The following is a 17,427-nucleotide window of genomic DNA, read 5'->3' as shown; positions in this document are numbered from 1 at the left end:
GGTTTTGATAAGATAGAGAATCCATCTGGCAAATGGCCAGAGGTGAAAACAACTGGGGGAACAAGCAGAAAACTGGAAGAAATGTTTTCATGTGGAGGGTTGCTAGCTTCTGGAAGTTATAGCTTCAGTTAGATTTCATAGCATTTGGCAGTTTATGAAGAACAGTAATTTACAAAAAGGGGAGAGACTGAATACGGAGAGCCAGAGTGGAACAGTACACCACACTAAGTTTCTGAGATTCTGTTATTGTTGTTTCAGTATCTACTGCAGAATGCCTGGTACTGCTGTGTGAGCTGAAGGCTACTTGTAAGAGAGTCATGTGATGTCTGTTGCAAGCTTAGACTACCCTAGACTTACAAGTCTGAATGTGAGTTTCTGCCGGGTAAGACTGTTCAAGTGCTGCTGGCTTTTCCAGTGAAAGCAAGTTCTGTGCTGTCTGTCAGACTTCTACAGCCAGGCATTAGGTTTTACTGCTCTTCTCAACTGCTCTCAACATCCAGAAGCAATGTCTGAGCATGCCATGAATGACAGAATAGCCCATGGTTTCAGTCTGACCATCTCCAGTATTCCTGGGTCCATCATTCAACTGTTTGCTGCCTGTCTGACTTGGAGACTATTCTATTCATTCAACATTTTCTGAATGTGCCCATCTAGGGCCTACTGAAGTTGAATGAAGGGGTTTTATTAACTGTTAGGTTGTGTCACTTTGCTGTGGAGCCACCATAGAGAGGGTCAAAGGGTGATGAGGTTATGTGGGTGAGCTGGGCAGGCCATTGCCAGTAGAAGTACCGGAAGAGAGCCAGAGAAGAGAAGATCATACAATGCAATGGATACAAGTGCCTTCACTCTCTCTGCTGCTCCTGAAGCTGGACCTCATTTACTGTGAGTCGTCTGTCAACGCACAGCCTCTCCCAGCACTGGAAGATCTACTTGAGGTGTGGTTATTGTTGAAATGTGGGAACCATAATCAAATTTGACATAACAAGATCCCTCAAACTGGAATGTGGTAATCATTGTATGATGTGGTTTTCAGTATGATTGGCCGGTAAGGGATTAATGTCATCGAGATGCTTGGAGTTCAAGCCATTTAACTTCCTTCCTGCTTCCATTATGGAATTATGGAGGTTATTCATCATACCAAGCCTGTGTTAGTTGTTTCTCCAGTTAGAGGCATCCACTACTCATTCCCCCACAGACCTGAATATTTCCCTCTCTATACCTTCCTGAAAGCTCCCATTGAATCTCTCACTATTCCTTTAGGCAGCATATTATGGATCACAACTGGCAGCTTAACCCCTTAAAAGCATTCCACTCTTCCTTCCAATTCTTCTGCCAGTCCCCTTCAATCTGACCCCTTTGCGCAGTAAACTGCTTCACTTTAAAACTGCTCAGTGTTTTGAACTCTCCTACAACCTTTACTGCTCCTGGTAGAAGAAACCCCAGATTTGTTTTCAGGTGAGTTTCCTTTGCACCGACTGTGAGTGCAGCAAGTTTCCTTGAATTGAGAGTTGGCTACTGACAAGTCTGCCTGCCACAAGATGTTCATTGCACTAACCGTGGGGGAGTAGAGAATTTAAACATTGCACTCTCCAAAGGGAAGAAGTTGGCATGAATCAGAGCTGTATACAGATCTAACAAAACTGGGAAGACCACTGCTCAACATATTCTGTTGTTTCAATGTCAACGATCCATGCTGTTAAAAAGCTTTAGTCATGTATAAAGTGTTCATTTATAAGCTGGTCTCTCTCCACATTGAGCTACTTGGAAACCAGCCAGAGAGTCCATTAGAGAGAGAGAGGGAGAGGGAGGGAAGGGTCTCTCTATCAAAGAGACTTTGCATTGAGTTTGATTGTATGTGGTCATCAAGACAACCTCCCTCAATACACACTGCATAGAAGTTAACTGAGAACACGCAAAGCTGTGTTGCTGCACAGGTGTAAGACTCAAGGTGACTTTGTTGATTTATAATTTATTTTGTGTTTAAGGTGTATTTCTGGATGTCCTGTCTCATTTCAAGGCAGAGCCAAATTTAGCATTTAAGAGAGAAAGTGGGAAGACAACTGTTAATGAAGTAAGAGAGAATAAAACCCTTCGTCCAAGTGGATTTTGTCCATGCCTATAAGCAATTGAGCAGAAGGAAAATGAAATATTGATATAACACTTAATTAGAAAATGAATCTTCCCTCAGTTGTAAATAGAAACCCATCTAGAAACCAAAAAAACGTAATAAAAAAGTTATCAACTTAGATTATAAAAAGGATGATTATGCTCCGCTAATTATTGAATTACACGAGGATGTACTAGGAGGGCCAGATAAGAGTACCGTAAAACATGTAATATAAAGAGATTTACATTGTTTTTAGGTACCATACCACCAGGTTCAGGAGCAGTTATTATTCCTCAACCATCGGGCTCTTGATCCGGTGGGGATAACTTCATTCACCTCAAATCAGAACTGATTCACGACTTACAACTCAATTTCAAGGACTCTGCAACTCATGCACTAGAGTATTGTTTATTTGTTTATTTAATTATTTTATTGCAGTTACCTTCTTTTCCACATAGGTTGCTTGTTTGTGTGTAGTTTGTCCTTGATTCTTTTGTATTTCTGTGTTCTGCTGTGAATACCTGCAAGAAAAAGAATCTCAGTGTAGCATATGATGTATATGTACTTTGATAATAAATTTACTTTAAACTTGAACTTTGATCTTTCATGTGGAAAACCCTTATCAAAACATCCAAGATGAGGAGAGTTGTTACAAAATAGAAATCAAAAAGATGGAAATTCTCAGTGGGACAGGCAGCATCTGTGCGAAGAGAAGCAGAGTTAGTGTTCGGTTCAAGACCCTCGTCAGAACCGGAAAAGTGAAGGAACAAGTTAGGTTTAGGTAGCAGAGAAGGTGGGTGAGGGGTAGATCAGACAAAGGAGATGTCTCTGATAGGATGAGGCCAGAGTTATCTGAGCGATTCCAAAGTTTGGTTCATAGACTAATGAGGGAAGATGGAGATGCAGCACCCTATTCTTTGATACTCAGAATGGAAAATAAGCTGTCAACAAACAGAACAGAGTGGAGAGTAATGGTAACTACACAGAGGCAGAAGGTTATTTCACAGGGATCAGGACCCCAGCATCTGAGTTTCACAAAGTGACACGGAATTGAGACATGAAGGACTTTGCACAGAATGGATGTCAATTTGAGAGCTAATATTAATAATATGGAAAACGACCATCAAAGTCTCAGAGGAAGTGAACAAACTTTGTAGCAGCAATGAGTAGCTGGCATTTGAATGCAATATAATGTATGGAGATGTTGTGTTTTGGTGAAAGAAAGATATGCCCTTGTAAAACAAGTGTCTAAGTGGGTTAGAGATAGATTAAAAACTAAGTGCCATGAGAGTCAGGTCGGCCAGCAAATGTAATGACTCAAGCCCATGGGTTTATTTTGGGGGAACAGAAGTGAAAAGCAGAGACTTGATAATGGACCAAACCATGGAGCACACATACACTGTTTCAGTCTTCACCCTGTTAACTGGGACATGAAAGCAAGGGAAACGATGTATTAAAAAATAAAAACAAATAGTAGGAATGGTCTGTTCCAGCACTGTAATGTTCTATGTAGTGTTCATTCCTTTAGTAAACGTATGGCAAAGGGTAACCAAGCAGAGGTTGTTAAAATTACGAGAAAGGGGTTGATGAGGAAAATGTATAGAGAATGTTCCCACTCATGCGATGTAAACGTAAGGCAGCCACCATGTACCACAAATAGGAATGCAGGAGAAGAGTGAGAATGTGGAACTCATTCCCTGGGGCAGCTGCTGAAGGTATGGCCACAAGGGAGAGAGGAACACAAGCATGTAGTGATGCAGTTTTGTAAAGTGACTCACAAGGATCAAATCTGACAGTATGGACTGGTTGGGCTGAGCAACTTGTCCCTCTGCCATTGACATTTGTGAGTGATGGACAGTGAAGCAGAGCTACTGAGCCCAGAGAAGAAGGCTTAGTTGGAATGTGCTAATTATATAAATGGCAAGTCTCCATCTTATGCTGTCACTAGGAACCCAGTAACTCTTTATTGCAATGTCAGAGTAATTGTTGGACAAATCCAAATCAAATGATCGAGTGAGTTATTTCATGGCTGAGAAATTTTATTTCACTTTATGATCTCTCATTACTTGAGTCTTAAAAGCTGCCATTTCAGCTATTTCAACCTTGTGCTTCTCTCTCCTTCATCACAGAACAAGGTAGTGTATAACTTGGGCAAGGGTGGTGGTGGTGGGCATTCTTCCCATTGAGCTTCTACCAGTCAGAAGACTTACCCTCCCTGTTCCTTTTGCAATACTGGTAGGAGAAGAGGGAAGATTACTTTCTTTACTATGGCTCCTTCCACAACCTCATATGCAGCCATGGAAGGACTACAGACATGGAGCAACACACACAAAATGCTAGAGGAACTCAGTAGTTCAGGCAACATCTATAGAAAGGAACAAACAGTGAATCTTTCAGGCTGAGACTGGTCATCAGATCTTGGCCTGAAATGCAGACTATTTATTACCTTCCTTAAATGCTGCCTGACCTGCCGAGTTCCTCCAGCACTTTGTGTATGTTGCTCTGGATTTCCAGAATCTGCAGAATCTCTTGTGTGTAGGATTTACTGTAGCAACGGGAGTCTGGCAGAGAAGGGCACAGCAAAATCCCATAAATGATAATGTGATAATGATAAATGAAACAATCTTTTTAATTGATGGTGGTTAAAGAGGAAATGCTGACCCTATTTCATCGGGGAGAAATCCCCAACTGTTCCAAACAGTGCCTGGTGTTTTCATGCCTATCATAGTTTATTCTACTGTCTGTAGGATGCTCCTCTGTCAGCGCTGCAACCCTCATGTACTGCCTGGCAGTCTCAGGTGATGCTGAGAGCTTAGGTTCATGGAGTTGGAGGTTCTGAGGCAGAAGACAAAGTCTCGCCAGCAGTGTTATTAACATAATGGTTAGATTACTGAACCCAAAGACATATGTAAGAACACATATCTTTGCTGCACTTAGGGAACTGAAATTTTAATAAACCTTAAATGAAAATTAAAATGTATAGTTGGGACCATGATCATGAAGCTATCAGATTGTTGTTAAAACCTGCCTGTTCACCGCCAGGGAGGGAATCTGCTGTTTTATCCAGTCAGATATGTAACTCCAGAAGCACCAACGTTTTAGCTGCCTCTTCTGTCCCGAGCATTGACAGTTGAAATAATCTAGGATTGAATCAGCCTGTTGCTGCTTTTTCTCCCTCCCCCTGGGGGTGAGGTAGTGCAGTTACCACACCCTCTTTACCCTATCCATTACTCCTTTTTATCCAGGAAATATCTTTCAAAACTAGGATCAGAAACAAGTTGTTAGAGGTAGGCTAAAAGCAAAATACTTCAGCTTTTCGAAATCTGAAATAAAAATATCAAATATTGAAAATATTTTGGAGGTTGGGCAGAATCTGTGAAGAGAGGATCAAAGTCAATGATTCAGGTCAACTAGATTCTTTCTGAAACCTATAGGCATTCTGTTCTGAGCCTCAACTATTTACACAGAATCCGCTGCTTGCTGGACATTGTATAACTAGGGTATAAAGGTAGATTATCATTTCCATTACTGACTGACTTGGAAAAAGCAATAGAACAAGTTGTCAGTTTTGCAGTGCAGACAAGGAGATGAAGGATCAGTGAAGTACATCGTAGAATGTAATTTAATAAGACAGTGATATGTGACAAGCTCGGTTCACCCTCTACCAGTGAACAAAACAAAACTGGGAGTCTGATCAGCTCACAGCTGACTTGTAGCTTGGCTTCATTTGCTTGATATTGGTCTGAATAACTCGGTTCCAACTAATGACTGATAGCTGCAACCCTAATGTGGGTGCTATTCCTGTGCTGCCACCATAATGAAGAGGTGTTTTCCAGTTTTAATGAGAGCACAAGCAAACAGGAGCTGGAGAAGGCCATGGGTCCATACAATCCTGCCCCTCCCCTCAATATGACCGTGACTGATCTTCCCTAGGTCTCTTCTCCTTTGACAGTTTCGCATCACCCTAATTCTCCAATATTTCAAAAATGTATCTACTTCCTCTTTAAGGACAACATTTGCAGAAGGAGAAACAAGAGGAACCAGGTTTAAATTGCAGAAAACATGGCGCATGGCTGGATAGGCCAAGCGGAATGTCTCTGACTGGATAAGACCATAAGACATAGGAGCAGAATTAAGCAATTCAGCCCATCGAATCTGCTCCACCATTCCATCATGGCTGATCCCGGATTCCACTCAACCCCATACATCTGCCTTCTCGCCACATCCTTTGATGTCCTGACTGATCAGGAAACGATTAACTACTGCCTTAATTATACCCACGGACTTGGCCTCCACCACAGTCTGTGGCAGAGCATTCCACAGATTCATCACTCTCTGACTAAAAAATTTCCCCCTTACCTCCATTCTAAGAGGCCAACCCTCAATTTTGAGGCTGTGACCTTTAGTCCTGGATACGCTCCCCAGAGGCAACATCCTCTCCACTTCCACCTTATTGAGTCACTTCAACATTCAGCAGGTTTCAATGAGATCTACCTGCATTCTTCTAAATTCCAGTGAGTACAGGCCCAAAGCTGCCAAACGCTCCCTTAATGTTAAACCTTTCATTCCTAGAATCATCCTCGTGAATCCCCTTTGGACTCTCTCCAATGACAACACATCCTTTCTGAAACACGGTCCCTAAACTATTGACAACACTCCAAGCAAGGCCTGCCTAGAGTCTTATAAAGCCTCAGCATTATCTCCTTGCTCTTATATGCTATTCCCATTGTAATGAATGCCAACATTGCATTTGCCTTCTTTACCACATGTAAATTAACCTTCTGGGAGTCTTGTTCAAGAACTCCTAAGTCCCTCTGCTCCTCTGATGTTTGAACTTTCACCCCTTTTAGATAATAGTCCACACTATTGTTCCTTTTACCAAAATGCATTATCATACATTTCCCAACACTGTTTTTTGTCTGCCACTTTTTTGCCTATTCTTCCAATTTGTCTAAGTCCTGGTGCAATCGCATAGCGTCCTCAGCACTACCTACCCCTCCAACTACCTTCGCAAATTTTGCTACAAAACCATTATCCAAATTATTGAGAAACAATGTGAGAAGTCCCAATACTGACCCCTGACGAACACGACTAGTCACCGGCAGCCAACCAGAAAAGGACCCCTTTTATTCCCACTCACTGCCTCCTGCCTGTCAGCCACTTCTCTATTCATGCCAGTATCTTTCCTGTAACACCATAGGATTTTATCATGATAAGCATCTTGTTTATCATGCGTGGCACCTTATCGAATGCCTTCTGAAAATCCAAATTAATGACATCCACTTGCCTTTCCTTTAACCACTCTGTTTGTTACTTTCTCAAAGAACTCTAACAGATTTGTCAAGCAAGATTTCCTTTTACAGAGACCATGCTGGTTACATTAAGCTCCCTAATAAGATCTGGGTTATTACACAACACCCAATCTAAGATAGCCTTTCCCCAAGGAGGCGCAAGCATCAGCTGCTCTAAAAAGTCATCTTGTTGGTATTCAACACATTCCCTCCCTTGCGATCTGGCACCAACCTGATTTTCCCAAACCCCTTGTATATTGAAGTCGCCCATTACAATTGTGACATTACCCTTATTATATGCTTTTCCCAGCTCCCTTTGCAATCTCAACCCACACTTTGCCTACTATTTGGAGGCCTGAAAATGATTCCCATAACAACATTTCCCCCTTGCATTTTCTTAACTCCACCCACAAAGAGTCCACATTTACTGACTGTATGTCACCTCTTTCTAAAGATGCAATTCGATCTCTTACCAGCAGAGCCAACAAAGAATGAGGCAGTGTTGCTTTGTTAACATGAAGCTGTCTCGTTTATTAGGTCAACAAGGCTGTTAGAGGTAGCGAGTGAGGACATACACAGAGGGGCATGTAAAGTTGTGAGGTGTACATCAGAGTTCCTGCAGAAACCTAATATCAAAAGGAGAATGCTGGAATTTCCCTATGGATCAGGTCTGATGAAAGGTCTTGAACCTGGTACATCAACTCTGTTCCTCTTCCCAGAGATGCTGGCCTACTCACTGCGTTTTCAACAATTTCTATGTTTATTACAGTGAATCACTCAGTGTCTGCGGAAAGAGAAAAACATAGATCATAAGGCAGGAGCAAAGTTAGGCCATTCAGCCCATCTAGTCTGCCCTGCCATTCCACCATGACTGATTTATTATCCATTCTCTTGCCTTCCTTGCAACCATTGACACCCTTACTAATCAAGAACTTATCAACCTCTGCTTTAAATATACTCTGAGTTGGCCTCCACAGCTGTCTCACCACAGACTCACCACCCTCTGGCTAAACAAATTCCTTTTCATCTCCGTTCTAAATGTACATGCCTCTATTCTGAGGCTGTGCCCTCTAGCTCTCAACTCCCCTGCTATAGGAAAGATCCTCTCTACATCCACTCTATCTGGGCATTCCGAAAGTCGATAGGTTTCAGTGAGAATGCTCCTCAGTTTTCCAAACTTCAATGACCACAAACCTGACTTAATTCTGCAAACTGATGCCCTCCATCAGTCACAACACGCTGCAGGAGCTCAGCAGGTCGGGCTGCATCCGCGGAAATGATCAGTCAACATTTCGGGCTGGAACCCTTCGTCAGGACTGTAGGGGGAACGGGCAGAGGCCCTATAAAGAAGGTGGGGGGAGGGTGGGAAGGAGAAGGCTGGTAGGTTCCAGGTGAAAAACCAGTAAGGGAAAAGATAAAGGGGTGGGGAAGGGGAAGCAGGGAGGTGATAGGCAGGAAAGGTGAAGAAAGTATAGGGGAAAGGGTAGTAGAAGGAGGTGGAACCATGAGGGAGGTAGTAGGCAGCTGAGGGAGGAGGCAGAGTGAAACTGGGATGGGGAAGGGAGGGGGAGGGTATTGCCGGAATTGAATCTTCATACCAAGGGGCTGGAGACTACCTAGATGGTATATGAGGTGTTGCTCCTCCAACCTGAGTTTAGCCTCATCATGGCAGTAGAAGAGGCCATGTATGGACATACCTAGATGGTATATGAGGTGTTGCTCCTCCAACATCTCGTATGTGTTTGCCCTCCATTAGTCCTGGCTAGTTCTAATACAGGTATCAGAGATCATGAATTAAATCTTGACTCTTAATTTGCCTTGGAACTTGTTACAACAGATGGTAGGCCACATAGAGATACACCAGAGTGGAATCAGAAGGAAAATTAAATTGATAAGTAACTGAGAGTTCAAGGTCACTACATTGGCAATAAATCCTGGCTCTGTTCTGAAAGCACCTTAATCCCATGATTTATAGAAATTGTCGTGAGCTCAGTGGACAGGTGCACCTGTGATTGCTAATTGTTGTCTTTTCCAGAGTCAGTAAGTCCTTGTGTTTAACCTTGTTAAGTTTATTTTGACTGGCATGGGTTTTCTACATACTTTGATTATTTAAAGCAGATTCCCCATTAGTGCTTATTGTGGGGTTCTTGTGTTTTGAGAATGATTTACTTCATGGTGTTGCCCTGTCAAGCCACTGATGTTCTCTTGGAATTCCTATGAACAAACTCTTGTTTCCATCTCTACATGGGGGAGTCTGTTGCTCATCCACACCTGGTTTTAGTCATCTGTCAGTACACACCTTGACAAAAGGTTATTACTGTCTAGGAGCAGTTCAGTAGTACAGACCTAAATCTCAGGGACTCCGGAGCAGCAAACATTTCTGCCGGAGGAGCTCAGTGCATCAAGGGTCCAAGGGTCATAATTCTTTATTCACTTCAGTGCAACTTCTCAGCAGGCCACTCGACCCATCAAGCCCATGCAGGGTCTGTGAAAAATCTCCAAGTTGACCCCCAAAGACTGGCTCAGTCCACCCATTAGCTCTTAAGGCCTATTAGCTCACCCTATGTCTCAGGACGTTGTTGCTGAAGAGGTTCACCCTCTCCCCGGCAACAGTCCCTTTCCTTATCCCTTCCCTCCTATATAGAACGGTACAGCACTCGAACAGCCTTCCGGTTCACCGCGTCCCTGCAGACCATGTTGCCAATCCAAATTAATACGATCTGCCCGCACGTGGTCCATACTCCTCCATTCCGGTTCATGTGCCGCTTTAGTGTTACTGTCGTATCTGCATCCAGCACTTTCCCGGCAGTGCGTTCCTTCCACTGGTCTCTCCGCATTCATACTACCCAATGTCTAAAAAGAATCCAGACCAAAAAAAATGTCTACAGTCTCCTTTAAACTTACCCCTTCTCAGCCTAAAGCGATAGTCTCTATTCATCATCAGGTTTGAGCTTTGACTGCCATGGCCCACACACTCCTCTTTCGGGTCAAGTGGATCAATTCATTGGTATTCATTTCCAATTCTCTGGCTGCTGTCTCCATCATCATTTGTCTTTGTCTTCCTCTTGCTATCTTCCCTTCAATCTATCCCATAATTACCGTGCATTCTAACTCCACTTTCCTAATCACATGTCCAATGAAGTTACGTTGCCTTTTCATGATCCCATACATTATTTCCCTTTTAGTGTTTGCTCTGTTCATGACATCCTCGTTAGATATTCGTTTCGTCCATGATATTCTTTGCACTAATATTCTCTATTACAGTATTAGATTTTCCACCTTGAGTGAAAGTCTGTCTCGCTAGACTGAGACTCTATCTACCTCGATCCTGGTCACCTACTCTGACAATCTACCCTACACTGCGACCGCCCTCTCCCTCGACCTTCGACTATCTACCCTCTTTCTTTCTTCTCTGGTTTCCATAGGGAAGGAATTGACGCGGCGTGGCTACAGCGGCAACAGGAACGATGAATAACACTGAGAGACGTAGATTAAATTTCTCCAAGGAATCCGCGGTGATTCACGCTAACCAGCGCCCCTCGGGTCGGGTAGATCATAAAACATGAAGAGGCAGTCCCGTGGCGGCACACGTGGTAAATGGGTCTCCCCGGGGGAGAAGTGAGGGGGAACTTGGAGAGCGATCGTCAGTGTTTGGGAGAGTTGCGTCCCGCTCCGTCTGCCCGAGCCACCAGATTCCGAATCGCGCGGACATGGAGCTTTGTCCGACCACCGGGTCGGTTTAAATGGTCGTTCCTCTCGCCCCCAGCAACAGGTGCTCCAGTGACCCTGTTGGCTCCGTCTCGCCGTTCTCACATCTGCTACGTGGGGTGAGATTTAACTCGGGGGGCGCCGTTCGTTCTGGGGCTGCTATCCACCACCGTCCCCCTTACCCCCATACACCCACATTCCTCGCTCCACTCCTCACGCACACTGAGAGAGAGAGAGGGGTAGAGAAACCAGCTGCAGTTAACATCGGGCGCTTGAGTAACCAGGGACCGAATTACTGCCCAAGGCCTCCAACACAACAGCGTGGAAGGAGCGCATGGGAAAGTAGCACCGCGTCTGTCATGAGTTCCTGTAAACAGACACCATAGCAACTAAAGTAATTTCGCCGCGTGTCGTCATTATTGATGCGACCGTGTTGTGGACACACTAAATCCTCTCCAATCTGAAATTTACACACACACACACACACACACACACACACACACACACACACACACACACACTATTCCTTCGGTGTCGTGGCGGGAGCTGGGACATGGAGGAAGAGATGTACCGGCACTAGAGGTTCTTTTTGGTGCTGTTTCCGATATGCGTTCACCTGAAGTTATAATTACTTAACGATGCTTATTTGAAACACGCCGAGGTATCAGAAGGTCTGAGGAAGAGTCCCGGACTTGAAATGACATCTCCGTGTCCTTCTCCTTCTTATTTCAGATTTCCAGCATCAGCATTTAATTTTGGGCTTTTATAATAATTTGCCGATCGACTTAATGCGGTGAACACCCATCTCCCAGTAAGCCAAACTAACCCCCACCCCGTCGGAAACCTGCCAGGCATTTCCAAGGAAGCGACGCACTTTTAATGCGAAACAAGACTGCAGATGCTGGAAAACCGCAACAAAAAGCGAGAAAGCCGGAGGAGAAAAAAAAACAGAAGGTCGGCCAGCGCCCGCGGAGAGAGAAGCCCATCTTGTGGTTCTGAAATGTGGAGTCGACGGGCCGTCAACCAGAAACGTTAACGCTGTCGACCGGTCGAACACTTTTCGACCGGTGTTGTTAGAGTGGCCCTTTGTATTGGGGATAACGCCCCGTTCCCATTTTAAGATAATACTCCTCCACTTCCCAGCCCCTCAGCAGACCATACATATGTCCGTAGTTCTCCTCACTGCCGACCATTAAGAAGAACACAGAATGTTATAACTTTGGTGTGGGGTCTAATGTGACAAACTGAACAGTGACCAGGCTCTATTAAGATACTACGCTTTGGGCTGAAAGACGCTCTGTAAAAAAAAACACAAATTGTTCTCCCCCTTAATCGGTGACTTTATACGTTGTTTAATCTGAATGCAGTCGGGTTGTGAAAGCCGTTTCCTTGCGGGGCTCCAGCCTCAGGTGCTGTTCACTGTGCAGACGGTAGAGTGCGAGAAAATACTCTCGATCGGATGCTGAGACTCTAGTTCCCAGAGTCCTCCGCCCAGTGGAGATGCGAGTCCCGAGCTTCCGCTGCGATCCGCAGGACTGACACATCAGCAGCTCCGAGGAGTGGCGGAACCGGTGCGAGCACTGCTCTCGGTCAAAGTCCGGCTCGCCTGCACCACACCGTGCAGGGTGCGCCCTGAGCGACGAAACTCGGGAGCCGAGGAAGGTACGTCGGGGCAATGTCTGCAGGAATAAAAAAATGAAGGGGCTTGTTTACATTCTGATGCGTTCGTGTGGTCAGTGCCAGTTCAAGATTCGTTCACTCTTATCTGTTCTACGGAGGCGGTCAGCTCCTGTACAGCCAAGTCGAGCATCTTCGCGCCGGGGACGGGACGCTGGCTCGGGACACTGTTGGACGTTGATTTGAAAGCGATTACTGAAGTTTATCGCTTTGACAGGGAGATTGTTCAGGGAGAAAGTTCACTGTTCAAATTCTCTGGCTGCTTTCCAAGCCGGCGTCAGAAACCCAGCTAATTAAAGCACGCGATTTAAGTGGATGGGACCTCGCCATCTGCTAGGTTGGATTAATTTGATTCTGTGCTTCTGAAGCTGTTGTAAATCATTTGCAGAGGCGTCGCCCTGGGGCGTGGGAGCTGGGGTTGACAGTTGGGGGAAGATGCGGGTGGTGATAGTGGAGTGAATGCATGGGGTCGTGGAGTTTTCAGTGAGGTGGGCGAGGTGTGAGGAGGTTGGAGTGTGAGGTAGTAAGCGAGGTGTGAAGGGGTAGAGTGTTGGGTAGTAACTGAGGTAGGCGAGGTGTGAGAGGCTGGAGTGTGGGGTTAAATGTGAAGTGGGCGGGGTGTGAGGTGGGTCTGACTGTGGGGGTGAGAGCGTAGGAGCTATTGTTTTCTGCAAACATTGCCGCGATCTTGGTGCAAGATTTAACGACGTTAACTGTCCGCATTAAATGGGGTGTGCGGATCGCGGGCTGGAGCTCCCGTGTCCATAGTGCACCGAAGCACTTGTGTAGAGTGACCGCCCTACCGGTCCGTCGTTTCAGCGAATGTGTCCTTTATGTCAACAGAGGCAAGTCTCGGATCGGCATATTGCCAATTGTCGGAGTCTACAGACGGATAGTGAAATGCATTTCCCCAAGACGAAGTGATTTACAGACAACATTACGGTGGAGATGTGGGACGCAGTTGTTGACTTTTAGTGGTACGGAGGGGTAGTGGCACTAGGCGATTCCTTGTCCACTCCACGGCGAGCCACGGCTCAGTGTGCATAAAGTGCAGTTTTCGGAGATGGCTTAAAGAACGCTCTCTGCGAGTGAGAGAAGGGAGGCACTGAGGGAGATCATGACTTCAGTGGAGCTGGTGTTTCTGGGCGAAGACCGGGCGCACTCTGGACATTGGAAGGAACTAAGCTGGGGTATCCATGGCCCGGTCTCCAGTTCAGCACCTGGGACAGCGCCGATGCAGAGTGCCGGCTTTAAAGCGGAGCGCCCGGACTCCAAGGTATGCTGTCACCAGCAACTGGAAACTTCCTTCTCCTACATTGATGAAAATGTCAATCTCCAGCGCGCGTGTTCCCCGCTGTCGGACGGAAGCTGCAGCCCTCCGTGTTACCAAGGCGCCTGTGGCGACGGCAGACCGGCACCCGAGGAGCTGCGAGAACTCTCGTCTCTCTCCGAGGACATCTCGCCCGATCTCTCCGACTCCCCAGTGGACTATGGCTTCATCAGCGCTCTGCTCTTTCTCTGTAGTGGCATCAGTCTGGTCATCATATCCTACGTCATCCCCCGGGATGTGAGCGTGGATCCGGACAGTGTTTCAGCCCGGGAAATGGAGCAATTGCAGCGGCAGAGTGCCCGCGTGGGAGCTCACCTGGACAGGTGTGTGATCGCTGGCCTTGGACTCCTCACTCTCGGCGGGATGCTGCTCTCCACCTTGCTGATGATATCCATCTGCAAAGGCGAGTTGTACCGGCGCCAGAGGTTCTCATTGGCTGGCAGGTCGGGGAAGATCTATGGATCCTTCAACTTCCGCCTGAGTTCCCCCAACCATCGATTTTCACTGGGAGCAGAGGAGATGATTACTAACGACTAATGGTATGGTGTGGTGGGTCCTAAACTCGTTCTTTACACAAGGTACAACTTTAAAACAGTCGGAAAAAAAACAATCAAACTGCCCAGACCCCTCCTCTGCAAAGGACAGAGAACGTGCAATTCCCAAGCAATCTCCACTTTGTCCCGTTGCCTGACGAGTAGATATAGCAAATGCTCCTCGGCCACTTCAGGTCTGCCTGAGAATCAGCATTCTAGCATTTGCGAACTTGGAAACAAATTACAAATCCAGTAACCCATTTCTCCTCCCACATAACATGTTCCTGTTGGTTCACGGCTTTCATCTATTTATTAGAACACAGGAAAGGGTGGAGGTCACTCAGTCCCTCAAATTTGTTCCATCATCAGTGATATGCACTAGATCTCCAGTTCCTGCCTTATGTTTATTTCACAAACATGTCACCTCGTTAAATAAAATCAATCGATCTCCATAAACTACAACCTAATAATGATGTCCTTCCCCGGAAAATCCCCGGAAAATCTGCACCCTCCCGTTACTGCCCCAGAACGGCCTGGCTCTAGTTTTATACTCCCCTGCCAGAAAAAAATAACGTTTCTATTTTAACAATAACAGGGGTTAGAATTTTAAACAACTTGGTGAGCTCACAAATCAGCCTTCCAAACTCACGCATGGCTGACTCCAAATTAAACTCTTCCGTTGTTTGGTTGAAACGATTTTTTCTCTCTTCTTGTTTGTCTGGACAATTGATTTATTACTGTTTCCTATAAAATCAGAAGTGAGAACACTTGGCAAGGCAGTCAACATCTTGGGTAAAACAGATGAGTTTAGGATTCAATGTGGGTCCTGGTGACCCATTTCCTCCCAGTTCCCAACCTACAGTCATTTCACGTTGCTGCCTTGTTCTAATTGAACTGAAAATCAATAACTTTCCGACACCTGATTTACAGAAGAAAAGATGGTTTAAGGTTAAATGCTTAATTAGTGATAGAAAGCCTTGGACAGATCATCCACAGAGCCAGTATGAGTCTGTTAGACTGAATGGCTTCCTATCTGTTGTAATATTTTTCTATACTGTTCCAGACTCCATTTCTGTTTCTCCAAGTTGTGCAATAACTTGAGCGATTTGGAACCACATGTCTGTGTAGGCCCTTCAGTGAATTAACTGCAGGTTAATTTATCCCAGTCCACCATAGCTGCAACTAATACTAAATGAGATCTCTAACACACTTGATTGTATTTTATAGAGAAACAGTGAGTTACACAACCTTACCCCTGAAAAACATTGTCAGCTGAGCAGAGTTGTTCAACTCCTATGTTATTTCGTTTTTAAATTAAGTTTCTACTTCAGAGCTCTTTGTTTTGAACAACATGTTTCTTTAATTACATTTGTTTGTAAAAATAATATGTATTTGTTTCCAAAATGCAAACTGATGTCCAGCAACACACATTCTCCATAATCTTTACTCTATCAAATGAGACATCTTCTATTGTGAAACATGGCATTCATTAAGTGAATGTAAACATGGAAGAATGTTAACATTCACAAGGGGGAACCGTTGTAGGTAAGTATCCATTCTCATTCTGTTTTGGTCTGATCCCCTCCAAAGATTGTTCACTTCCCTTAAGCAGGCCTGCCAATGATATGGGCTCCGGAAAGGGTACCGAGATAATCTTGCATTGCTCCTTTAACAGAGGAATCTGAGTAGCATGTGTTAGGTTCCTAAAAGGAGAATAGCAATAAGGAGCAGGAACAATATTATATAAAATCCTCAAGACACATTTCATTACACCCTCGCACTGAGAAGATGCTTTTTGAACCTGGTCCAATTCCTTTTTAATCACCTTGTGTACATTCCCTAACTCCTCGCAGTGCACCTCCTGGGCCACAACAAGCAGAGTGGATCAACAGCCTCACCACTCATTCCCTTAATGTCAGAGCAAAGGATTCCCTCTCTCTCCATTGCCCTGACCCTGTATTTCCTCCGCCAAGGACAGCTAAACCAGTACTCCTGAGTAAAATATTTACTTCCTTAATGACGTGATTTGAGGAGTGAATCAGGTTTGAAGTGTGTGTGATTTCTAGACTATGAAGGTCATGGTCAGCATCTGTCTCTGTACCACAGGTTGTGTGTTGATAAGTGATTTATACAAGCCCTTCATAATTACAAGGGATCCATAACACTATTTCAGTTTTGAAAAATGAACCATGATGAGCATTTTTATTACATTATGTTCAAGTATTTATTGTATTTCAACATATTTAATGCAAATATTTAATGCCTTATTAATTGAATCCTATTTATTGTAATGACATGTTCAAATGTTTAATGAAAATAATGATTAAAATAAAATGAATTTTCAATTGCATTCAAGGTATTATCAAAACAGTAATAGTTAAATTTCACCAGGCATTATTAAACATATTGTGGCCACACACATAAACAATGTGCAGTACTGTAGTTAGATTTCAGAGTTCTGCATTTTAAATCCACTGCTTTACAATCAGAGTAATACCTTCAGGCAAAATTTCTAATAATGAAGGACTTACATTTTATGTTCTCAGAGCATAACTGAATACATTCCAACTAATAACACACATACAAATTCGGCAAAATTATAGGAAATACAGCCAGACTGGTTAACTGTAATGTGACACTCCATTAGAGCACAGGAAGATCTCCTAAACACCTAACTTTTAAAAGCTAGGTAAACCAACTTAACCTGTTGAACAAGGTATGGCATCAGCAGGGACACAGAGAGAGCACAATTGCTGGGGTTTTTCACATCCATTCAAGGCA

At 44.5% G+C, this 17,427-nt stretch overlaps 1 protein-coding gene across 1 annotated transcript; it reads left to right on the top strand.

The window, feature by feature from the left end:
• The first annotated feature begins 12,416 nt into the window (after nt 1-12,416).
• Nucleotides 12,417-16,828, top strand: LOC134341269 (transmembrane protein 74). Its single transcript, XM_063039170.1, has 2 exons — nt 12,417-12,768; nt 13,627-16,828. Exon 2 carries the CDS (start codon nt 13,901-13,903, stop codon nt 14,648-14,650), a length of 750 nt encoding a protein of 249 aa, XP_062895240.1. The 5' UTR covers nt 12,417-12,768; nt 13,627-13,900; the 3' UTR covers nt 14,651-16,828.
• Nucleotides 16,829-17,427: the final 599 nt, after the last annotated feature.

Source organism: Mobula hypostoma, chromosome 1 (genome assembly GCF_963921235.1).
Source record: "Mobula hypostoma chromosome 1, sMobHyp1.1, whole genome shotgun sequence".
Classification (NCBI taxonomy): Eukaryota; Metazoa; Chordata; class Chondrichthyes; order Myliobatiformes; family Myliobatidae; genus Mobula; species Mobula hypostoma.
Note: the sequence above shows the minus strand (reverse complement) of the source record. Positions and strands in the feature narration are given on the sequence as shown.